The sequence below is a fragment of the Thamnophis sirtalis genome, unplaced genomic scaffold (assembly GCF_051295495.1).
Source record: "Thamnophis sirtalis isolate CommonGarterSnake01/CBP01778 unplaced genomic scaffold, rThaSir2_p1.2 scaffold_3, whole genome shotgun sequence".
NCBI lineage: Eukaryota > Metazoa > Chordata > Lepidosauria > Squamata > Natricidae > Thamnophis > Thamnophis sirtalis.
In genome coordinates this window covers 64,429,123-64,455,084 of record NW_028261383.1, presented here as the reverse complement: position 1 = coordinate 64,455,084, position 25,962 = coordinate 64,429,123, and the positions used below count along the sequence as shown (strand labels likewise).

The 25,962-nt window shown below is 40.9% G+C and overlaps 1 protein-coding gene and 1 pseudogene across 1 annotated transcript; one reads left to right on the top strand and one right to left on the bottom strand.

Moving 5' to 3' along the window:
- The first annotated feature begins 508 nt into the window (after nt 1-508).
- On the top strand, nt 509-24,089 carry UQCRC1 (ubiquinol-cytochrome c reductase core protein 1). The gene is made up of 13 exons (XM_087708993.1): nt 509-641; nt 3,084-3,224; nt 5,600-5,686; nt 8,294-8,423; nt 9,063-9,261; nt 13,511-13,590; nt 14,549-14,664; nt 18,114-18,257; nt 19,017-19,177; nt 20,552-20,637; nt 22,045-22,133; nt 23,089-23,164; nt 23,870-24,089. The coding sequence occupies exons 1-13, from the start codon at nt 567-569 to the stop codon at nt 23,932-23,934; spliced, it is 1,449 nt and encodes a 482-aa protein (XP_087565119.1). The 5' UTR covers nt 509-566; the 3' UTR covers nt 23,935-24,089.
- LOC148047985 (transcription factor JunB-like) lies at nt 6,540-7,393 on the bottom strand (annotated as a pseudogene).
- Nucleotides 24,090-25,962: the final 1,873 nt, after the last annotated feature.

Sequence of the window (25,962 nt, the reverse complement as noted above, 5' to 3'; positions counted from 1 at the left end):
GTCTGTAAAGCAAAGGTAAGCTGAAGTATTATCGGTTCAGACAGTTTCATTTAGCATTTGCTTCATTCAAGGACCAAGTTGCTGGTCTCAATTGTGGCCACTAAATAAGGAGTACTGTAGCTTTTCATGTCTTCGCTGACCTTGATGTTTTTTCTGTTTTTTGTTTTGTTTTGAGGGGGATTTTATCAATAGTTTTATCCTAGATTTTATCAACAGTTCTGATTTAACATTGAATCCACTTTGTTTTTCCCATTCAAAAATGTCAATGATCTCATGGGTCACCAAGGTCAGGAGGAGCTACAGCATGATAGAATTATAACCATTCACAGACTCGCGCTTCTAATGATGATGATGATGATGATGATGATGATGCTGGCTGGAGAATTCTGGGAGTTGAAGTCCACAAGTCTTAAAGTTGGCAAGTTTGAAGACCTCTGCCTTAGCACAAGAGGCTTCTTCCTCCTCTTAGGGACCGCCCACCTCCCCCCACCTTTGGAACTTGCGCCTGCGCTTCCCTGGACCTCACGCAGTACGCAGGCGCAGTTGGCCTTCCTGTCAGGGGCAAGATGGCGGCGGGGTCGGTGTACCGGGCTCTGGGCTGTGTTGCTAGCCGGGCTCTTCTTCGGGGCTCTTGCGCACCGGTGAGTCGGTGCCCGGTTGGATCCCTGGCAAAGGGGCGAGGAGGGATGCCTAAGGGGGAAGCAAGCCGATCGGGGAAGACGGGCGGAGTCCGCCAGGGTCTGCGTCGCCTCCTTCATCGTCCGCGAAGGTCACAGGAAGGAAAGGGCGGTCGGGAGAAATGCTTCCTCGGTCCGAATAACGGGCATTCTCCGGGAAAAAAATAATAATAAAATACGGGCAGATATTTAAGCCCTTTGAGCCGTTCTGCTCCAGCGTTTACCCTTTGGGCGGTAATGCGACGAGCCTTTCCTTAACGTAAACAGTAACAGAGTTGGAAGGGATTTTGGAGGTCATCTAGTCCAACCCCTTGCTCATGCAGGAGGCCTGTACTAGGGATTCGAATTGGCGACCTTTGATCGACAAGCTCATATCTCTATGGAGATTCTCAGCCATCCAGGGTGTCCCAAAGGTGCTTTGGGACCAAAAAAAGGCACCTTTTGGGACGAGCCTTTCCTTGTACGTTTTAGCTTTTCCTTGGCCAAGCAGATCGTGGTAAATGAGAGCCACTGGACAGACGGCCAAGTTCCTTGGCCCCGTTTAAGGATGAAGCATCCCACCTTCCCTCGCCAGCATGTGGGGCAGCTTGTTTTTGCAGCTGAGGAGTAGTGACAGTGCCTGGAGAGCATGGCCCAAACCTTTTATTTATTTATTTATTTGTTTGTCAAGCATCTATAAGATAACAGATATAAGTATAAACATGGTTATGAATACATGAAATGGATTCGAATAAATGGGGACATTAGGACTTGTTTCCAAATGTTGAAAGGGGGCAGTTTTCACCCCCTTAGCCTGCAGACCAGCTCATCACTATTATTGTTCATTTATATCCTAGCATGGGATAGTAATATTAAAGCCGGGCTGTGAAAATCATGGTGACTGCAGCTCAAATCTATTAGGCTATTGGGGATGCAAAAAAGGCAAGGGGAAAGCAGTTGCCGCAACACAGCTATTGTGTTTCAAGCAGGTTTCTGTTGTCTGTACATTATAGGACAATTTAAGTTTCTGCTGGTGTTACAATTCCAAGAATATGGAAATAAAAGCTCAAGTGGGTGAGTTGGACATAGGAGGAAACAGCCAAGGGACATTATTTCTTAAGGCTAATGTTTCTCTATATGCTGCCTTATTTTGTTCCACTGTTGAATTCAGGCCTAATTGCCACATATTTCTAGCCGAAGACCTGTTTGAAAAGATACAGTAAGTAGAAATTTTGAAGTAGCAATAGCACTTAGACTTATATACCACTTCATGGTGCTTTATAGCCCTCTCTAATGGGTTTCTAGAGTCAACATATTGCCCCCAATAATCTGGGTCCTCATTTTAATCCACCTCGGAAGGATTGAAGACTGAGTCAACCTTCAGCCTGTGAGATTTGAACTGCCAAACTGCTGGCAGCCAGCAGTCAGCAATAGCAGAAGGAATGGATGATAATAAAATCTCTGCCCCTTTTAATTCAGCCTTTACTGGTCAGACAGTTCGGTCTGGAAAAAGTTGCAGCTACTATCAAGGAGGTATTAAGGAATATATGGATATGTTATTGATTTGAAAATTGGGATATGAATCTTGTTAGGGACTCTTAGAACTATTTGTACTGTACAAACATACAACATACTGTAAGGTATAATCTGTATGTTTGGTTTTGAATCTACCCAAGGTGGCTTTAGTCATTCAAATGAATGAATGAGCAAGGTTTTAGCACATTGCATGAACCCAAACTCAATCATATAGGCTTTGTTAATATTTTATCCTACATTAGATTAGATTATTAGATTATTTAATTTGGAAAATATCAGAGCAATTATATAAAAATGTGCAAATTTGTTTATGTTCATATATTGGTGTCATATAGTGTTCATATTTTTGGATAATATATTTATATTTTTCTGTCAATTTGGAAATATAGATCTTTGTTTTGAAAGGATTACTTTTAGTGAATATTCTTGCATTAAATTATTATTCTGCAAATTATTCTGCATTGTAAGGTGAATTTTATTTTGGTTTGCTTCAGGAGGATATGTACTAAAATTATTTTCCAATTGTCCTTTGTTCATCAGAGAGAAATACAAGCTTGTGTTCAAATATTCATTAATTTTCTTCTCAAAGTCATTCTTAATAATTATGACTTTTTAGTATAATTGCAGTTTATTGTATAGCTTCTGAAGTCTCATATATTTGTGTGCTATTAATGTTTAGTTAATGTATTCCTTTTCCATAGACTTTGGTGCCTGAATTTTTTAAAAAAAACCTTTTCTTACTCTTTTGATTTGTGTCATAACTTTACGCATAAGACACTGTGGTTGAAATATATAATCCCAGAATAAAATATAATTTGTTATAGGTATTCTATAATTTTAATATATATGTTTGTTCTTTTATATTGTATTAATTAATAAATATTTTTTTAGATATCCTTGCAGGGCTTGGTGAAAAGAGGAAGTACTGCAACCTATGCTAATGTGCTAGCCAATCTTCCTGAGACAGAAGTTACTACTTTAGACAATGGCTTACAAATAGCATCAGAAAAGTCAAACCACCCTACATGTACAGTAAGTTTTGTTTTTTTTTAATGTTGGAATTCCTGTTTTTTCAATTGGGTCTATACTCAATTCAGGCTTGATATTTTTAATGGAAGGAAACTAGTGAAACCTTTTATTAAAAGGTATGTTTTCTTAAGCTGCAGCTCATTTCATCAGATGCATAGAGTGGCTAGACTGATTACATTTATATATTTCCAAAATAAAATAACTTTCCCTCAAACTGAAAGTTCTAAAACCCACTTAATGAATAGCAGAGTCCCAAGTGACTCTTTTATTGCTTCCAAGCTATTCAGAGAAATATAATCTATACTTTTTATTCTAGAGAAGTCAGAGATTCCACAGTAGAAAAGCTAAGATAGCAGAAAGATTTTTGAAACATGATCACTATGGAGTTCTCTGAGCTTGGTCGTTATCCCGTAGATGGCTACAATTCCTGCTTTTATTTTCTTAATGTCTAACTAGTGAGTGTATTCTATAATTAATTTTCAATTCAGATAGAGCAGTTACGAAGCTCAGCTAGACTTGCAATTTCATGTTGTGAATTTGTAGCATGCTTTAGGTTACTTTGAAATTTCTGCTAGCACAGGTCTTCTTTGGTAGAATTCTTTCAGTGTAGAATATCAAAATTTCCAATATTTTATTGGAAAGTCTGTTGAACATATTATTGTTAAGCTTAATAAATTGCTATTGAAATTGAACTTGGAGAATGAGTATATGAAGCATTGTATGATTCAGTGGGCAAAGAATTTTGGATATAATACAATGCTTGAACAATGAGAAAAATGTTTTTCCATGTGGACAGGTTTAAAATTTACATTAATACCATTTCAATAACATTCAAACTGCTTATTCTAATGCCAAATAAATTGTTAAGAATCTATAAAGATACTTCAAATGAATGTTGGAAATGTGAATGTAACGAAGGAACCTTTTATCTTTTATGGGGACATGTGATAAAGCAAAGTAATACTGTGTAGTATTCACATCTTAATACTCAAAGTGAATATAAAGATAAAACTTTTCTTTTTCACTTAATGGATAAAGAAGTTGGAAAAAATGGAGCTATGATGTTATACTGTATATGCTGATACCAGAAAGACTATGCACAAAACTGGAAGGATACTTTGATTCCTTCAATGGTTGAATGGCTGCAAACATTGATGAAGTTAGCAGAGATGGCTAAATTGATTGTTTTGATTAACGAATACAATTAATTTCATTTCTATTTGGAAACCACTTTTTCACTTTGTTCTTGAGGTAGGGAAAAAAATGAAACTTGATTTTGCATTTTGCTAATTAGCTAGGTTGTTATTAAAATGGCTAATATATATTATTATGTAAAAGTAACAAATTGAGGTTGTATGTTATTACCTTATTTTACTGCACCAAAAAGAATCAGAGTCGGTGCTTTTCTTTTGCACTTTTTCCTCTTCCCCTCTTCTTCCCTGTTTTTCTTTTCTCTCTTTTTTTTTTTTGCATCTCTGATATGTATCTTTTTAAGGTATGGCTATTGCACACTTAGACTATAGTATAGTGTAATCATATCTTTTATATGCACTGGGAAACAAAAAAAATTCTTTGACTTGCTTTATTGTGATACTCACCTTATTACAGTGGTCTGGAACTCAATCCACAATATCAACGAAGTATGCTTATAATATAGTGCAGCTATAGTTAATGTAAAAAATATATTTTAAAAGGTATAGTAATCATACACGATCTAAAAGTATTAGAAGGAATGCAGGTTCAGGACTGCATTAGGATTTGTTGAATGACTGGGATTTGATAGGATTTGTCAAATGCATTGGCCATGTTAACTGGGGTAGCTATGAGATACAATTCAGCAATATTCAGAGATGGAACTTGGGATCTGAAACCTTCTCAATGACTTGCCATACTCTTGATATGGAAGGGAAATTTTCCACATGGAATTGGTCAAGAGGAAGGTCAGTCTGTCACACGCACATTTTGGGAGCTTACTGAAACCTCATGTACCTCAGCATAGGATTGTCCTCCCTTTGGTTTTTAGGCCAAATCCTGGTCAACAAATCAATATAGATTTTGATTTGTTGACCGAAAAGAACCCTGTCTTGGTACTGACACATACAGCTTCTATATTTCTAGGCAAATTAAGGAAAGTTACTTAAATGGCAAGATTATATACAACAATGGGGATTTAAGGGTGATTATTCTCTATGTAGTTGAAGCTCTTGCTTTCAGTAGTTTATTATAATTCATTCAATTTGTATGTCTGCCCATCTCATTGACACTGGCTATCAAACAAAATTAGAAAAAAGAAATGGTACAAAAATGTAAATACATTATCAGATTATTTCCTATGAAGCTGATATTTAATATATTTAATAAATTCTTTTTTTAATCAGGTTGGAGTATGGATTAACATAGGAAGTCGTTATGAAACTGAGAAGAATAATGGAGTTGGGAACTTTATGGAACACCTGGCATTCAAGGTGAGCTGAATATGATTGAATTGTATTGTTTCCTACATTTGTGCTATCTACTGCTCTGAATCCAGAGAAACTTTAAAAGGCTTTCCATATTTCAGAAACAGACTTTTAGTCATTATTATGTCACTTGCCAGTCTGATGTAAATTTATTTAGGGCATTTTTACTCCTAAGAAATTTCTCTGTGTGGAGTCTTGGTCCTGTCTGAACTTGGTGGTTTTCTTGTAGACATTTCTTTACCAAACTAGGTAACATCATTAGTGCACTTGTATGCCGTGATACTCTGAAATTTAAATGTATGTCCCTCTAATGAGTATGAGTTGAATTATATTTAAATGAAAAAGATTAAGGAACAAATACTATTATATACATAATATTTGTTCAGCTTACAGCTTTTTAAAAAAATTAAAGGAACTAAAATTCTTGTATCATTTTCAGTTAACAAAAATATATATAAATGATTTTATCCAATAGGATTCATTATATGTATGAATTGAAAGAAAATAGAGATATTGTAAAAAAGTACCTAGACAAGGTAGTCGCTTATGTTCTTTTGACCCCTGAAATATGGCCTTGGCCTTATTATTGCGGGGGGCTTATTTTCTGACAGGTGAGGTGGGCGAGACACGAGTCTTACCTTTTCAGCTCTGTCATGTTCCTCACTGTTGTGTTCAGGGAAACACGTAAAAAAAAACCTCATGAGTTCAATCAAACTTCTTGCGGGAAGGTTTTTTTTACTGGACACAGTGGTGCTGCCAGTCTCCAGTAAGATGCGCGGTAAGAAGGTTTTCAACAACATGTTTCCCTGCACAGACAGGCCGAGAGACGCGATGGAGCTGGAAGGGTAAGACACGCATCTCACACTTGGGAACAATTTGGGGGGTAGCAGATGGGGCAGGGTGGGTGGGGAGCATTAAACAATCCCACATTCTCATTCTTTAAACTCTTCACCTTGTCCTCCAGCCGAGCGATGCACTCCAGCTTCCTCTTCCTTCATTTGGTGACCCCCAGGCGGTTGCGAAGCCTTTTCCCTCCACCTTGATGCACTCCTGGTCTTCCATGTTAATGGGAGACATGGGCGGGCTTTGCACATCCGGCACCGTTTGGGGTTCCACTTTGAAGCCCCGTGCGGGGTGGGGTAAAGCGAGGCCGTGAGGCTGTGGCATGTAGCATAGGGTGGCACTGGGGAAGCTGGACATGGTACTCAGGGCGCCAGTTATAGCTGGTCAGGTTGGTGTAGATAGGAGATGGTTCTTGGGGAAGGGAGGCACCGTAGCCACTGCTGGCCAATGAAGCTGCTACCATTCGAGACATTGGGAGGTGGCATGTGGTTCATCTTATGGAGTTTGTTCAGCGTCTTGATGAAAGTGAAGCCTTCCTGCTCCCCATGGATAGTAACATTGTCCCGGTGGCGTGGAAGTGGTGGTGATCACACCGTTGCTGTTCTGAACGTTAAGGCGCTCCAACTCAGAGGCAGCTAGCTTAAGTGAAGAGCTCACCGCTTCAGCCAATTGTTGCTGAAGTGAGCCCGGGAAGTAGCCAGTGGGACTGTCTTGTTGGCCATGAAGGTAATGGGGAAGCTGGGACTTCAGGCTGCGGAACGGCTCAGCCGACAAATTCAAAGCCATGCTCGACTTCAGCGCCTTGTAGTCCTGGCTGTAGCTGGAGAAAAAGAAGTCAGGGTAGAAAATCTACCCCATCTTCATGCACATCAGCCATGCGCTGGGAGGAGAGAGTGGATACCCAGGCTAAGACCATCCAAGATGACTTGGGCTCACAGAACAGGCCTTCTCTTATCTGCCTGCCTGCGGCGTGGATCGAGTTCTCCCAACGTGAAGAGAAAGCACTTCCGACTCCCTCCCAAGCTTCACTTCCAGATTTCAGAGTGAGACAGACACAGAAGGGAGGGAAGAAAAGCTTGTCTTTCCGGCGGTTTTTTTACGTCATGTGGCAGGTGGGGTACGAGGCAGGACAGGTGCTTTTTTTGCTGTGATTTTGGGGGGGGGGGCTTATTTTAGACCATGCCCTGAAAATACCAATTGGGCTTAGTATCAGGACATGTCCTATTTTTGGGGAAACACAGTAGTTCTAGCATCCTTTACCAAGTATGGTTCATTTTGAGCTTTGGCCTTTCTAACTTTCTCTGTGTAAGAACACGAACCTGCCACAGCAGATCAGGACTGCAGAATCATGTTCCTTCACTTCTGCTTCTTAAATGCATTTAGAAAAGTTTTCTTGTTTTCTGCTCAATCTAGCTATGACACCTGGGGGTAATATTTGTTAGGGATGTCTTCTTGAACCTCCTGACAAACTCATATTCCTCTCCCTATTTTCTCATGAGCTAATGAAGAAGCTCATTAGCTTTCTGGGACATCTTATTGGCTGAAAACTAGAATTTTGATTCTTTGAATGTGTCTATTAAGATGAATGTAAGACCATCTCACCCTTTGCCACTGCAAGATAGTCTTCATTTAAACCAGAGCATGTATTCTAACTTAGTTGATGTGGCCACAGACCCTATAGAAAGAAAATCCTTGCAATAATATGAACTTTGTAAATACTGAAATTGCTGCAAGCACTAAACACAGCATTGATTATTGATGTTTTATTAGGGCACAGGTAAATACCCTCACGCCCAATTTGAAAAGGAAGTGGAAGGCATTGGTGCACATCTTGACAGCTACTACTCTCGTGAAAAGACAGCCTTCTACATGAAAATTCTACCCAAAGATCTGCCAAAAGGTAATACAATTGTCTGTGAGTTTGACAAAATTGCTTTGTTTGCAGGTTTGCTTTCATTGAACAATAGTAGTAATACTATTATTCTCTTTTATTACTATTGTTATTCCATAAATTGTAATAATAATTTATACTCTCTCAGCAATTGGCATCTGAAGCAAAGGAGATGGGTTCTTGAAGTTAAAAGATTTGCAGAAGACGACGACAATTAGTAGGCTAGGAGAGGAATACATTTAGGGGCAGGAGATCTCCCCATGGAGATTCAGACCCTCACCACCCTTCAGGCTTTCCGCAAAGCCTTCAAGACCTGGCTGTTCTGGCAGGCCTGGGGCTGATGAGTTCCCGGCCCCACTCGAATTGCTGATTGTTGTGTTGTTTTTAATTTGTCTTTGTATCCTGTTTGTCTCATTTGTTTTTTGTATTGCCCCCTTCCCATGTGTTTGTTCGCCGCCCTGAGTCCCCCCCAGGAATAGGGCGGCATACAAGTATAATAAATACAAATACAAAAGGGTTGACATTGGCTGTGGCTTGCAATGCCATAAATGTTCTCTAGTTTTGTTTTTGTTTTTTTCTCATCTTGGAATGTCATGGTAACTTTTTAATTTAATTTGACTTGATGATTCAATAGCATGTCTTTTTTAGCAATTGAGATTCTGGCTGATATAACACAAAACTGCAGCTTGGAAGATTCTCAGGTTGAAAAGGAGCGGAATGTCATCCTTCAGGAGATGAAAGAATCCGATTCTTGTCTGTCTGCTGTCCTCTTCAATTATCTTCATGCTTCAGCTTATCAAGGCACATCTTTGGCCCAGACTGCTGAAGGGACAACAGCAAATATAAAGTGAGTTGAACAGAAGTGACATGATTAAGAGACACAGATTTTAGTCAGTTAATTGAAATAAAGAGTGAGATAAATACAAGTCTCATTTAAATTGCAGATGTTTAAACAATTTGCACACACAAAAAAACCAGCCATTTATCTTAATTACTACAGTATACATTAGAGAAACTGAGTGTTGGGAGTTACAGTTAAAGAATCTATACCAGTGATGGTGAACCTATTATACACATGCCAAAGGTGATACACCACCACTTTTGGGATGACCAGCCAACATTTACCAACATCTGAGAACAATGATTGTCAAAAGAACGTTCAGTTCTCACACAATTTTGGGAAGCTCTGAGCCATGGGGCAATTGCACCAATTTCCAAGGTTTGTACCCCTTGAGGAACAGCATGAGGTGGCCTTTTTGAGTGGCAGCGGTAGCACCAGGACAAATTGAGGTCCAAAAGAGTCAGGTTAGGCATTTTCTGAATTTTTGACATGCCAAGCCTGAAAAGTTTGCCTTTCCTGCTCTAGCAATATCAACCTGGTGCAAGCATTATGATACAGATCTGAAATACACAGTTCTACTTGCTTACTGGAGTTTTTTTGTTTTGTTGTTGTTGTTGTTGGTTTTTTTTGGCTTCTAAGGAAATATCTCTTAGTAGTTAATGTAAATGTGTATGTGTTCTATGTATTCAAAAATATTGTCTACATGAACTATGACTAGTGGGGTGGGGAAATAGATTGAAAAGGAAAAAACAGTGACAGTTCTATTTTTTAAAAATTCTAGAACATAATTCAAAATATTTAAAAATATTTTATTTAAAAAATAAACAAGTATTTTTATTTAACTTTTGGGAGAGGCTGAAAAAGAAGATTCGTAGTAGATCTTGCCTGGTGTTTCATGACCACATACTGTACATATACATGCACATACATATGCTGTACACACACATATTATTAATCACAGACTATTTAGAATACATAGCAGAAAAAAGAGTTAGCAAGGTTGCTACTATATGGGTATAAAGCTATTACAGAATCTACTTGTTCTGCTTCGGGTTCTGCAAAGCCTCCTCCCAGAAAGTAACAATGAAAACTGGTCAGGGAGAGGATGTGTAGCATCCCAGACCCTGGTCAAGCATTGCTTATATGCCATGTCCTGGATGGAAGATCGTGTCTTAATTCAAATCCAATGTATTAGCTCTTATGCTAATACCCACATGGCTAAGGCATAATTATAAAATATTGCCTGTAGATAACTCATACGTGCACATATACACACATACTACAAAAGAAGCTATGTATGACCCTTAATGAGCTGTTGCTTGGCTTCTTTCACCAGCTTTTTTTAAGAAAGCCAGTAAGTCACTAGTAGTACTTGAATGTTTTTGTGTGTGTGTCATATACAGTGGTGAAATAAGTTTTCGTTGTTACATACTACAGATAAATCTTTATTAGTACAATCCTTTAAAACAGGGGTTCTCAAACTTTGCCTTAAGCACTCAGAAACCGCTCTTAAAAATCTACAGCTGAAAACACTTTGTTGCTTTTGACCCTCTTTCCCAATCCAGACTCACTAGGATAAGATCCTCTCTCACTTCCAGCCTTGTATTTTATACTTTTCAGTCTCTGAAGTGGGACGTGGGATGAGTCACAGCTAGGTATTAACACGGCTCATTTGCCCGGAGACTGAGGTAAATCAAGGTTCCCGTCTTGAGGAGCAGTGGACACCAACGCCCTATGCTGCAGATGGCCGGCGGGCCTCCTCTACGCCTTCCCCTCCTCCCCGGGATCCTGAGGAAGCTAGTAGTAGAGAGGGCAGAGGTTGTCCTAGTGGCCCCTATTGGCCCCGTCGTCCCTGGTTCGCAGACCTGGTGGACATGTCGAAGCTACCCCACTGGAGGATCCCACAGGGGGAGGTGGCCCTGTTCCAGGGGACTCTGGAACACCCATATCCAGAGTGGCTCCATCTGACCACCTGGCGCTTGAGCGGGAGCAGCTAAGGGAAGCCCACTTCTCCACCAGGGTCATCAGGACCATTGAGGCTTCCAGACGGTTCCACCACCCGCATCTACAATGCGTCCTGGGCCGCCTTTGCGACCTGGTGCCAGGCTGCGGGGATAGACCCAACCTCTGCCTCCATGCCCCAGGTACTGGACTTCCTCCAGGATGGCCTAGAGAATGGGTTGGCCCACAGTACCCTCAGGAGGCAGGTCTCAATCTTAGCCACAGTTTTTTTGGGAGGTGGGTTTCCGTTCCTTGTCCCAGAACCCGGTCATAAGGCGATTCCTCAGAGGGGCAGTGAACCTTCGACCCCCGGCGGTCCACCGCCTTCCCACCTGGAACCTTCCCACAGTGCTCCAGGCACTGCTGGAGGCGCCTTTCAAACTCTTGAGGGAGGTCAGCCTACAGTTCCTGACCCTCAAGGTGGTCTTCCTTGTAGCGATCTCCTCGGCCAGGAGGGTGTCCGAGCTTAAAACTCTTTCCAGCAGGGCGGATCTCTGTTCCTTCCATGACAACCGGGTCATCCTCAGACTCGACCCTGCCTTCATGCCCAAGATCAACTCTCCCTTTCATAGGGCTCAGGAGATAGTTCTTTTGGACTTCTATCCGAACCCCTCCAGGGGAAGGGAAAAGTCCTGGCACCATCTGGATGTAAGACGGGCACTGCGCATATATCTGAAACGCACGGTGGCCTTCAGGCGGTCGGAGGCGCTCTTTGTCTCCTTCCAACCTTCAACCCGAGGAGCTAAGGTCTCTCCGGCCACCATCAGCAGATGGATCAGACTGGCCATCTCCAAGGACTATGAGGCGCGAGGGCTCCAGGTACCAGAGGGCATCACCGTGTATTCCACCAGGAGTGCGGCCACCTCCGTGGCCTGGGCCACCCAGGCACCCATCGAGGAGATCTGCAGAGCAGCTGCCTGGTCGTCGCCCTCACCATTCATCAGACACTACCGGCTGGATGCCTCTGCAGAGGCTGCCTTCAGGAGGAGGGTTCTGCAGGGAGTCCTGGACTCTCAGGGGACTCAGGCCAATGATCCCTCCCATGGACATCTTGCTTTGATATGTCCCAGCTGTGACTCCTCCCATGCCCCACTTCGGAGACTGTCAGTTGGTCTTACCTGAACTGCATGTCTCGAAGGTGGTGTAGGAGTAGTCACTTCCCACCCGTTAGGTGTGCTCTGCGCCTAGGAGCCTGAGTAATTAGTTCGGGTCAGTCAGGGACCTGGAAGGGAGGTGTGTGTGTGTGCGCGCGCGCGCTGTTCCCTTACTTCCCAGGCGTCTCTTCAACGAGGCCATTGGCTAATCTGGGGGAGTCAGGAGGAGGAGCAGAGGTACCTCAGTCTCCAGGCAAATGGGCCGTGTTAATACCCAGCTGTGACTACTCCTATGCCACCTTTGAGACATACAGTTCAGGTAAGACCAGCTGACATTTCCCCATCACACAAACAGAAGTACACAGTCGCACAATTGCAGTTCTTTGCTCATTGCAGACTCAGATCCCTCCATCTTTTCTCCTCCGTCTCAGTTCCTTCTGCAAAATGAGATAAAAGAGCTTTGCAGGAAACTGCTCTTCTCCAGGCATGATTACTTTTTAAATTAATTACTCAGATTCCGTGTACATCTGTGGAAATGTCTGGTTTATGCACAACATATATATGCATCAAATTCAGAGAGAATATGTGAGGAAGATGTTTGAACTTTGTTTTAAATCTGTTTTTTTTTCCCCTTCACTTAGTATTTCTGAAATTAGTTCAGTATTATCCTCATACTGCTGAAGTTGGTATAAAACAAAAGAGACACCTGATGGCTTTTGTAAAATGTTTGTCAGACACATTTAAGTTGAAAAATCCTATTGGAGCAAAGAGTTAGCATACATAAAAAAGGCAAAATAGTAAATCCAATATTAGAACCAACATAATACAAAGTTGAACCTTTCCCAATTTGTAAAATCAACTCCAGTTCCAGCTGCAGTGTGCCAAGATTGTGTCTTTTTCAGTGTTTTCATGGCTTCTCTACACAGATGCAGAGCCATCCAAGGAAAACAGTTCGTTTGAAGAGTCCTCTCAGACATTCAAAAAAGATTTTTGCCCCTTTCGATTTTAATATGGTGCCCAGCCCTAGATTATACTAAATAACATATATGTTTTTTAAAAATGAAAAGACAGTAGGTTTCTAAGCTCACAGAGATCACATTCAACACAAAACCATACTTGTTTCAAATTGTAAATTATTAAAAGTATTTTATTTCTTCTAGGAAATTGACTCGTTCAGATATAGCAGAATACATGGGAACTCATCTCAAAGCACCTCGCATGGTTCTAGTAGCTGCTGGAGGTTAGTGTAAGCTGGTCTTCTTTTAATGTCATCTTTTATAAATAAGCTCTAATGCTATAGGAGTGTAATCATGACTATATGACACAAGCAAAGACATATGTTTAGACTAATGAAGCACATCGAGTCAGATCCAACCCTTAAAAATTAAACTAAGGGGAATATACACATTTCTATTGTGGCAGAAGCAAAGCACTGGAAAAGTTTGGGATGGACTTCTCTGGGAAATAGACTGTTGTAAGAGGAGTGGCCTCTTCCTCTACCTCTGACATCTTTGGCTTTTTCATTATTCTCTCCCTTATCTCCCCCCCTCCCCCGATAATTTCTATCTAGAATATCTTCATTCTGTGCATGAATCAAAATGCTCTACTGAGGAACCCCAAATAATGGACTGAAATTATAGGAAGGCAATAAAAAAATGCTATCACTAGGAATAGGCAATAGAACCAATGGGTTAGTGGTAGTTTGTTCTCCAAGCTTGTTATTTAATTTCTAAACAAGCTCGGAGAAAAAAACCACCACCAACATCTACCACCCGAGCTACAAATATTTCCCACCATTTCTAATAGAGCCAAAGGCCTAGTATAGAGAGCCACAGAGCTTGACTTTCAGAAACTATGCAGAAATAATGATAGAAAATGCATTAAGCCCAAGAAACAGAATGCGAAAGAAGCTCAGACTGGATGTACTGTTATTTGCTGGGGTCTAAGAGGGAGGGGAGTAAAAATAGACGTTTAAGATTTTGCTACTACTGCCTGTAGCCACGATCTAAGTTGTAGATTCTGTTAAATGGGCTGTCATCCAGAGAGATTTCACTGGATATGTTCAGAAAAAGTCATGAGTGGGGATGTTTTAATTTTATATCAATTTGAAGAATAGTTTGCAGCTGTTTAGCAAAGATTTCTCTTTTAGCAGCTCCTGTTGGAAGAAACAATATTCATATGGCCTTGTTTTTTAATAGATGTTGGTCATAAAGAGCTGGTGGATCTTGCCCAGCAGCATTTCGGCAATGTTCCTTCTAATTACAAAGGTGGTAACATACCTGTTTTATCCAAAAGTCGTTTCAGTGGAAGTCAGGTAAGAGTCTTCCTGGCCTGGCATTATCATAAAATAAAATGTGCATGGAAATAAATGCAATAGAAATTTGACTTATCGTGTTTCCCCGATAATAAGACAGGGTCATATTTTCTTTTGACTCCCCCCCCAAAAAAATTTTTTTTGCTTGGGCCTTATTATCAGGGGGAGGCTTATTGGTTTTGGGTTTCCGGGTGGCTGCTCTCTTGCAAGCGGGCACCCGAAGAGCCAGGCACAGCATCAGGGGCAAACGGCTGTGTTGCACTGTCGCAGCAGCGCAACAAAGCCGCCTTGAGGTGACCAAGTTCATGAGCAGCCACCCAGCAACCCCCCTTTCTAGCCAGGCAGAGCACCACTCACTGACCCAGTAATATCCCAAAGGCGCTAAGCCACGTGGCGCTCTGCCCGGCTGGAAAGAGGGGTTGCGCGAGCACTTGTTCTGCCTCCAGCTCGCGTGACTCCCAGCCTCACTATGCCCAGCTCTCCCTACAGGGCTGGGCCAGTGTGCCACCACCGCCCTGCTGCCTCCGCCGCCAAGCTCCGAGCATAACCGGCTTCCAAACTGCGGAGATCTGCTGCCGAGTCTTCCAGCAGCATCCGCTCTGGGACTATGCTCTATGGTTGTGGGCTGGCTGCAGGAAGACTCTCTGTCCCACCAGAGTCTTCCAACAGCCAGCCCACAACCGTAGAGCGTAGTCCCAGAGCGGCAGCGGATCTCCAGAGTTTGGAAGCCAGTTATGCTTGGAGCATGGTGGCAGCAGTGGCGGGGCCACAGCAGCGGCGGCACCCTGGCCCAGCCCTGCAGGGAGAGCTGGGCATGGTGAGGCTGGGAGGCACACGAGCTGGAGGCAGAACAAGTGCTCACGCAACCTCTTTCCAGCCGGACAGAGCGCCACGTGGCTTATTGCCTTTGGGATATTAGTGGGTCGGTGAGTGGTGTTCTGCCCGGCTGGAAAGGCATTGCCGGGCAGCTGCTCGTGAGCAGCTGCCCGGCAACCCCCCTGCTCCAGCTGAGCACAGCGCCACCCACCAACCTAGCAGTATCCCAAAGGCGTCAAGCAATGTGAGCGCCTTTGCCCCCTCCCCCTGGCTTCTGGGGCTTTGCACCTTCGGGATATCATTAGGTTGGTGAGTGGTGCTCTGCCTGGCTGAAAAGGGGGTTGTCCAGGGGGCTTATTATTGGGGGAGGGCGTATATTTTTGCCCACATGAAAAATGTAGCATGGTTTTATTATCAGGACATGTCGTAATTTCGGGGAAACACGGTAGATCTTTTTTTCTTAAACTGGCTTCTTGAATATGAGTATGGTGATAATGCCCAGGTGTACATCTCCACCCTCAACTCACCAAGCAATGACACTGAGTGCTTTCCCAGTGCCTGGAGGCTATGAGGGTCTGAATGGGGAGAAAAGCTTTGGCTCAATCCTGACAAGACTGATTTGCTGCTCTGGATATTTTCTATCTTTAACACTGCCTAGATTGACAGATCTTGTTTGATGAGGCTGTGACAATCACTACTGTGTTCCTTGCCCATGGTGACTATTGCTTTTGTCACCTCCCATTTTGATTAATGTGATGCCTTCTATATGGGACTTCCCAGAATGCAGTGGCAAAGAAAATAGGCTTCTGAATACGTATTTTTTCAGAGTATAAGACGTACCTTTCCCCCCTTAAAAAGGGTGAAAATTTGGGTATGTCTTATACACTGAATTGTAGCCCCACCCACCCACCAGCCTCTGCCTTCCAGCAATTTAGCTCCTTGCAGCAAGGTGGGGTTGGGGGGTTTGCAAGGCTGCAAGAGGCTATAGTAATCCCTGCAGCCTCAAACAGCTGATGATCAAGAGAAATTGAAAGTGAAACTTGCTGTTTGCTCCTCCTGCCAAATTGCTGGGAGGCAGAGGCAATTTTTTTTTCTTGTGCTGATCAGGCTGTTTGATGCAAGGAGGTAGGTCAATAACTATAAGTGCCTATAGAATGTTGAAATTATTAGACTTATTTTTTAAAGACTGCTTTATTATTGTTCTAGACAGCATAACAAAATGAAGAAGCTTTTTAAAATAAATGCTTGATCTGAAGAGGCCCAGTGCTATTGTATCTTCTTTTAAATAGCAGAGAATAACTATACTTCCAGAAAGCCACATCAATTTTAACGGCATCTGTACAAGTATAGTCTGAAATGTAACACTACAAAGTTTATATTGTCTGTACTGTTTGCTGTTTGTTGCAAGGAGGAAAATTGCTGGGAGGCAGAGGCAAATATTTTTCCCTTGTTTTCCTCCCCAAAAGCTAGGTGGTATTATTATACCTAGCTTATACTTCGGAGCGTCTTCTACTCTGAAAAATACGGTATTTATTCATTCATGGTGATGCTTATCACCTATAGGCTATCTGTAACGTCCCCGGGCCATGGCCCACTACCAGGCCTTGGTAACCAGGGTCATGGCCCACTACCAGGCCATGGAAGTGCTGGGTGAGCACACACATATGAATCCCCAATCACAGCTGTGGGCGCTCCATTTGCACAAGCGGTGGGCATGTGTGCCCGCTGCTCGCACAGAACCATCCACTCTCGTCCCACACACTGGTCTGCAAAGCCAGAAAGTTTGGGGAAGTCAGATCTCTAAAGCTCTACATGGCATAGGCCAAGCTCTTTGTTGGACCAGCTGTTCCATTGTTTTTGCTCGGCCTACCAGATCTATCAGAGTATGCTGTGGATCTTCTCTATTGAATGGTGTCATCTTGTTGGGCCCCTCTACAGTCGTAAACTATTTATTGTAGTATATACCATAATAAATGGTAGTGAAGAGCTTCCCTCTGGCAATTCTGATAGCCCTTACCCTCTCCCCCCCCCCCCACACACACACATACACACAAGTCTTTTGGCCAGAAAGTTAAGCAAGCTCTGCTGCTGATGTAGGTTTTTGTCATTAAGTTATATTGCTTTATCTTGTGCATCATGGTTTACTGATTGTAGCTCTTACTTTATTTCTTGTACACATGCCCAGAGTCACTGTTGTGAGATGAGCGGCCATATAAATCATTTAAATAAATGTGTATCTGGCCTTGAATATTCTCCTCGCATAGTATAGCTATTTTTAGCAACTCAACACTTCCCTGCGAAGTAGCTACTTATTTTACATCTGAAATACATTTAATGTTGAAGCAGGTTAAGGTATTAATATTGGCCCTTTCTTTATGTTCACTTCTTCACTTAAATTCCTTGCCTACTTTTCTTGGCTATCACAGCAATAAGAAGGCTGAATGTTCGTGTTTATCACAGTTCTCAATACAAGATACACTATTTTTTTAAAAAAAGTGGGATGAAAATATTTTAAAAATAAAACATGAATTCTCTGTTTTGGTTTTGGTTTAATAAATAAAAAGGGAAATGTTATCTGCAAAAAGATAAGAGTGGGCTTTTTATTCTCTTTTCTTGCTTCATACACCTTTTAGGTCACAGTCAGAGATGATGAATTACCTTTGGCTCACGTTGCTTTCGCAGTGGAGGGGCCTGGCTGGGGTAGCCCAGACAACCTTGTCCTCCTGTTAATTAATTCAATCATAGGACGCTACGACGTTACCTTTGGTGGAAGTAAGGTAAGGCATCGTGATTGGCATGTTGTTTTGATCGATTATGATGTCAATGTTGACACTTAGCAACCACATAGATACATTTCCTCTATGACAATCTGTCCCTAATCTGGTCCTTTAAGTCTTCTTTAGTGCACCCATGTCCATTGTAACCAAATCCATCCATCTTGCTGTTGGTCATCTTCTTCTCTTATCTACCATCTTTCCCTGCACTAGAGCCTTTTCTGGAAAGCTGGATTTTTACATAATGTGTCCAAAGTACCTGATATTTTATGCCTTGAGTGAGAACTCTGAGTTGACTTGTATAATGATTCATTTCTTGACCGTGCCTGAAATTTTCAGGAATCTTTGCCAACTTGGAGAATTCCTTGTTCGAACTCCCCACAAGCCATTCTGATCGGGAACATTTACCTACTGCTGATTTAATTTCCCTAATGTTACAGATGAACAGCATAGCTAATATTCTGGTTTAAGTAAAGTCCCTTTTTGCATTCAGTTTATTTTTTCTAGGAATTCAATTTTGTCGGACAGGTGCTGATTTGCATTATGGTATTTAAATTCTGTGGCAAGGATTTTTTTCTTGTTAAGTTTAAGAAATTCTCTAATGACTTTGTTAGGCTTCATCACTTGTCTGGCTTAGGTGATTAATGTACTGATATAACTGAATAATGGCTATTTCAAGGTTAATTACTGTGAATGAATAATTTGTTAGTAATGAGCTATGTCTTCATTTTTGCATAGTAAATCTTAACTATCTGTTTACAGAATCTGTATAGCAAAATGGCTGCTGATTTTGCGGAGCATGACCTCTGTCAAAGTTTCCAGACCTTCAATCTTTCCTACTCTGATACAGGACTTTTTGGTTTTTATTTTGTCAGTGGTCGTTTCAATATTTTACACTCAAGTGATTGGGGGAGATATGAATGGTAAGGATGGTTTCATTTCTATTTTGTTATTTTTATTTTGTAAGAAAATGCTGCTATATGGGTCTGTAAATGGACTTCAGGAAATAGCTTTCCGAGGAGTAATGGAAAAAAATATTTGCAAATGGGAAAATAAAGCAGAAGCAAAATAGTCTCAAAACCTGTTCTGAAAGATTCTAGTGTGATATAGTGCATTGCAGCTTCTATATCAGAATCTAATTGTATTTGTTATGCCTCTATGAGAGAGTTCTGATTTAAATATTAGCTCAAGTGTATACTATTTCTGTTTCATCTGTCTATATGTTTCTATTGTGATTATCTTCTTCCTTCAGCTTTTATGTAGGGGAGGGGTGTCAAACTCAACTGCGGGGTGCTTAAATCTGGACTGCCGGGACAGCCTGGAAATAGCAAAGGATTGGCCTGTGGTGCCTCTGGCAGCCAAAATGGGGCACAGGGGGCCGTGTGCTCCCTCTCCCCATGGCCCGTTTTGTATGTTTGTTTGTTTATTTCATTTGTATGCCGCCCTTTTCCCGCGAGGGGGACTCAGGGCGACTCACAATTCAAACAAGGGAAGGGGGATACAGACAATTTGACAACAACACAAAACAATACATAATTTAAAAAGCACGACAATCATACCATTCGAGATAGGGGCACGGTTCTTTAGCCCCCGGCCTGTCGGAACAGCCAGGTTTTAAGGGCTTTGCGGAAGGCCTGGAGGGTGGTGAGGGTGCGAATCTCCACGGGGAGTTCGTTCCAGAGGGTCGGAGCAGCCACAGAGAAGGCTCTCCTCCGGGTAGTCACCAGTCGACACTGGCTAGCAGATGGAATTCGGAGGAGGCCTAGTCTGTGGGATCTTATCGGTCTGATGGAGGTAATTGGCAGTAGGCGGTCTCTCAAGTACCCAGGTCCAATACCATGAAGGGCTTTATAAGTGACGACTAGTGCCTTGAAGCGTATCCGGAGACCAATAGGCAGCCAGTGCAGCTCGCGGAGGATAGGTGTAACGTGGGTGAACCGAGGTGCACCCACGATCGCTCGCGCGGTTGCATTCTGGACAAGCTGAAGTCGCCGAATGCTCTTCAAGGGCTGCCCCAAGTAGAGCACGTTGCAGTAGTCCAGTTTTGACTGGCAGGGTACTGCAAGAGGCATCTGTCCTATCTGCCCCCCCCCCCCACTCCAAGCCAGCCTACGGAGGAGAACTACAATGCTGATCCGGCCCTCAAAGAAAATCCAGTCTGACACCCCTGATGTAGAATAACAAACCTAGTTTCCTTGCTATCAACAAGCATAAGTTTTCTAAAATGGAAGGGAATTGTCATTTAAAGATGTATCACATTTGGTTAATATCTTTCTTCAACTCTGTTGGTTGTACAGGATGCGCATTTGCACTGACTTGCCCGAACACGACTTGGAGAGAGGCAAAAAAGTTCTTCGAAGGAACTTGGTGGCCCAACTAGATGGTATGTCTCCTAATGCAGTTTCAATTTTAACACCTCCTGAGCAGGTTTTTCTTTCTTATGTGAAAAGTGTAATAAAATAACATTTTTCCTGAATTCCTCTCTATTTAAAATGTTTGCTAGTCTTTCTTCTGCGCCACCCAGCACATTCTAATGTTTAAATTGACCATTCTGCAGAAGATAGACCTGAAAGCCCAGACTCCACAGGTCTCTTTTTTTTTTTTTTAATTATGTAACTTCTGTTTCTTTTGCTTTATAGAAGGCACCTGTCAGTCTCCCTGGGAAATTTGTGGTCCACCATCCACTATAAAGAATATCACCTTATTAGCTCCAAGCAATCAGGAAGTTTATCAAAAAAAAAAACCAGAAACTGCACTTTCAGAAGCATAGTTTATTTTTTAGATGATACATACATGTTACCAAAGCCATTGTTTTAGAAGACACACACCTTTCTATGAAATACTGTTTCTGGAGATAATCTTGCTATCTTCAATTTCCTTTGTTTGTATTTTATATGGCTTTATGTTTGTATATAAATATAGATGCACACACAGTGTAACCTCTTTTTGCACATTACTTGAACAAAGGGACAACACTATTCCCAGGTGTTCCAAAATATATAAGCATGTTATTGTGGAAATTTATAATGTGTATAACAGTGTGACTACACAAATAATGCAAACATGTCTCATTTACTACGTCTAATCTTATTTGTCTAAGCTTACTATTTTAGCAATGAAATTAAATCTCCAAATAGAAAATATAATAGTAATAACAATAATAATAAACGGCAGGCATCATTGGTGCTTGATTATGCATAGTATGCTGCAGGGTGAAAAAAAATAATTTTAAAGTTTGACACACTCTATTAAGCAATAAACTGTAGACCAATTTGATTTAGTTAACTGTTTATCTACACAGTTTCTTTCTGCATTTGGTAGGGTAGGTCAAAGTTACTATGAAAAGTATTTCGTTGTTACTTCTCTCTGCGCATTTTCCTATGAACAAGAGACGATGTATTTTTAGAGTTGGAAGCAACCACTGTCTTTATCCCTCCATGCTAGGTGTAGCCTGATAACTAATAATTTCTACCTCTAAAAAATACTCAGTCCACAATTTATGTTTTGAGACTAGCTTTCAAAGGCAGGTGGTTGACTCAAACATCTGGCCCAAACATCAGCTCTTCCTCATCTTCTGCTTTTTTTGGTAATATTGATGATGAAGAACTTCAAAGCTTGCATACTAATAACGCCCTATATGAAATACCTGACTACAAGAATTTTTGAATGGTATTCATTAGCTGCAGGTTGAAGAAATAATAATATATAATTGTTTGTGTATTGTGGAATCTGCTTCACTTCTTGAAAAGATACTTAATGACTCCATTGACAATCCACTATTATTTTTCAGGTACTACTCCAATGTGTGAGAGTATTGCCACCCAGCTGCTGAGCTATGGTCGTCGGATACCTTTGGCAGAATGGGATGCCAGAATTTCTGTAAGTATTATTGTTTTGTTTGATGAAAGAGGAAGCTTAATTTCACTAATCTTCTTGCATTACTAGATTATAACTGAAACAGTAGTTATTTGCATTATTTTGCAATAATGGTGAATATCTGTAGCTCAGGTATAAGATGAGGGTGAAGGTTCGTTCTGCGAGCTTGTGGGTTGGCTTCCAAATGTTTCGTAACTAGACTAGGTAATATCTTCAGCAGAGTTTAGGGCATATCAGTGTCAGTTTATAAGAACTTCAGGTGTGGGTGTGTCAAGTGAGGGTCTTATGATGGGTCAGCAGTGAGTCTTGTGGTGGATGTAATAAGGAGATTACATCAGAGCCATTAGGGAATGAACTGGGGGGGGGAGGGTTGCATGGGTTGAGGATTGGTGGTGTCTCTGTGGTTGATTTGGATTCTGAGGAGTTCATAGGCTGGTTGTAGGTCAGTGTGTCTCTTGATGGAATTGCTTGTGGAGTGCCAGGTTTTGATGAACTCAGAAGTGTGTCGATGGTAGCATGGCCAATTATTTTTGTATTGCTCCAATCGAACTGGTGCTGTTTAGTGTTTGCATTACCGTTTGATAAATGTTAAGACATGGCATTCTACTCAGTACTACAATATCAAGGGTGGTATGTCAGTTTTCTGCAATTCTGGAGCCTATCTGGCAACATGTAAAAATCCTTAGAAAATTTGAGGTGTTTCTCATGAAGTTCAAGGAGTTCTAATTTGTTGGGGTGCTGGTTTCTGATTCAGGTAATCACTGAAGGAAGTAATCTATGAAGGTGTTCTGTATTTTTGAAGAGAATATTGTATTCTTAGAACACACTCAAGTAGATGAGAGCAATATCAATTTGAGTTTTGCTAATGACGTTCAGTTTTGGTTGGTAGTCAGTGTATGTAATTAGCAAATTGTCTAATTTTCTTCTGAAAGTACATCTAATTTTTTCTGTCTTCTAGGAAATTAATACCAAAACGGTTCAGGATGTCTGCAGTAAATACGTATATGACAAATGTCCAGTTGTTGCAGGAGTTGGTAAGTTGATAGGCTTTGAGTTCTGATTGCTAAGGAAGGAGGAAACAATCTGTTGTCTATTTTGGTGTGTTAAAAATGTTTCAGATTAACTTTCCCAAATCATGTTCTGGTTATTTATGACAAAACTGAATTCAGTATAATACCAGATCTGCATGCCACCCTTCTTACAATCCCATTCTAAGACAGCCATAATGAAATTGGACACCAAGAATGTTTGTGAATATGTTATTTCTGAGATTAAATTTATCCTACCACATGAATTATCTGCTTGTAGTTGTACCTTTCAATGTTTACCTGTCAGCCCAGGAAAGCTTTCTCTTGAAACTTGCCTGAACAGATAGATGATTTAGAACCACTGGTGATTTCCCCCATCATCCAGTGCAATTGTTAAGATTCTGTCTGAAACTTTTAAGCAAAGCTCTTTGAAAGCAGTTTCCAAAGAAATAGGAGATAAAATCTTCCTCGCCCTCAAACGCCAACTTTTCTCAAAATGCCTGACTTGAATTTTGATACATTATTGAATCTAATTTATATTCAAAAGGTTTAGGCTACTTGAAACATTGAACAGAGAAGCATTGTTACATTTGATCTGACAATGGTTCATAGAAAACCAATAAAACTTCTATCTAGCTCTTCTTTTCAAGCTTATCAAGTAAATGCCAGGGGTTTCTTTACAGTATCTCAAACAAATTGGTTCTTTTTCAGGACCTGTTGAGCAACTTCTGGATTACAACTACAACCGCACTTGGACATATTTGAACCGTTACTAGACAGTCCAATGCAAGATGGAAAGCCTCTGGATCATCTAGATTTTCTTGTGGTCTTTTGTGTCCCAGTGGCAAAATGGATCCCATACATTCTGTATAAAATGCTTTATAACTATGTAAGTGATATCAGAGAGCAAAATAAATTAAATGAGTTGGTATCCAGTATTTATGTTAATGAGGGAATAAAAGTGAATGTTGGGGATCGAGGAATTATGCTTGCAACTTTTTTTGCAGAGTTGCTTAGATGCTGAGCTTGTCAATCAGAGGTTGGCAGTTGGCGGTTCGAATCCCTAGCGCCGCATGACGGAGTGAGCTCCCGTTGCTTGTCCCAGCTTCTGCCAATCTAGAAGTTCAAAAGCATGTAAAAATGCAACAGTGTTCCATGCGCCTTCAGTGTTTAGTCATGCCGGCCACATGACCATGGAGACATCTTGGACAGGCTAACTCTTTGGCTTTGAAACGGAGATGAGCACCTCCCCCTAGAGTCGGGAACAACTAACACATATGTGCGAGGAAAACCTTTACCTTTATAGATATTCAATTCTTTAATAGAGAACTGCATATTTACCTTGGCCTTCCAATAGCCTTAATTTAAAATGAAATACAAAAGGAGTTTTAAACAACTAGAGATATCTCTCAATTTTGCATTGGTAAATAACACTGCTTCATTGAGCCAGGTTGGTCTTGCCATCTGCCCCTAGAACTCTGTTGCATTAACTTTTTAAGATTACAGAATACTAAGCAGATGTTTCTAATGGAGAATACTTTTTTAATGTATCTAATGTACTATCTCGACTTAGAATCATAATGAAGCCTGACAACATGGCCATACATTGTGACAGTCCTAAAGTGAGTCATTACAGGAGTGACCCAAGTCTACTTTTGTCATGGTCAAGTTAACACTGTTGTCTTTATTCAACACATTCGCTATGGCCAGAAACCGGAAGCAAACACTAGATTTTGGTAAAAAAGGCAAATCCATTCATGTAACACTTATGAATGTGGCCTGACTGCCAACCACCTGAAATGCAGTCATGTGACCATGGGGGCACAGCTGTGGGAATGCCAGAAACTGGTCATAAGTACCTTTTGGAGGAGGGGGACGTTGTAATATATATATATATATATATATATATATATATATATATATATATATATATATATATATATATATATATATATATATATATATATATATATATATATATATATATATATATATATATATATATATATATATATATATATATATATATATATATATATATATATATATATATATATATCTGGCTACAGACAAATGGTGTGTGTGTGTGTGTGTGTGTATGTATGTATGTATGTATGTATGTGTAAAGCCCTTCATGGTAGTGGATCTGCGTACTTGAGAGACCGCCTCCTGCCAATTACCTCCTTGCGACCAATAAGATCGCATAGATTAGGCCTCCTCTGAGTTCCATCTGCCAGTCAGTGTCGACTGGCAACCGCACGGAGGAGAGCCTTTTCAGTAGTAGCTCCGACCCTTTGGAACGATCTCCCCATGGAGATTCGTACCCTCACCACCGTCCAGACCTTCCGCACAGCCCTTAAGACCTGGCTATCCCGTCAGGCCTGGGGATAAAGACCATAATCTGTCCCCACCCGGATGATGAATGAATGTTGTGTACCATTTTACTCTCATGTATTGTTTTATGTCTATTGTTTTGTACCCCCCCTCCCTATTTTATGTAAGCCGCCCTGAGTCCCCTCAGGGAAAAGGGCAGCCTATAAATGTTAATAATATATATATATATATATATATATATATATATATATATATATATATATATATATATATATATATATATATATATATATATATATATATATATATATATATATATATACATACACATACATATATACACATACATATATACACATACATATATACACATACATATATACATATATACATATATATATACACACACACACATACACCATTTGTCTGTAGCCAAATATATAGATATATATAGATATATAGTCCTTGAA

Excerpts from the sequence above, each read along its gene's own strand:
- UQCRC1 (XM_087708993.1), top strand. The coding sequence starts at position 567 with ATGGCGGCGGGGTCGGTGTACCGGGCTCTGGGCTGTGTTGCTAGCCGG. Across the intron at positions 642-3,083 it reads TTCGGGGCTCTTGCGCACCG|ATATCCTTGCAGGGCTTGGT; the intron begins GTGAGTCGGTGC and ends ATATTTTTTTAG. Across the intron at positions 5,687-8,293 it reads TGGAACACCTGGCATTCAAG|GGCACAGGTAAATACCCTCA; the intron begins GTGAGCTGAATA and ends ATGTTTTATTAG.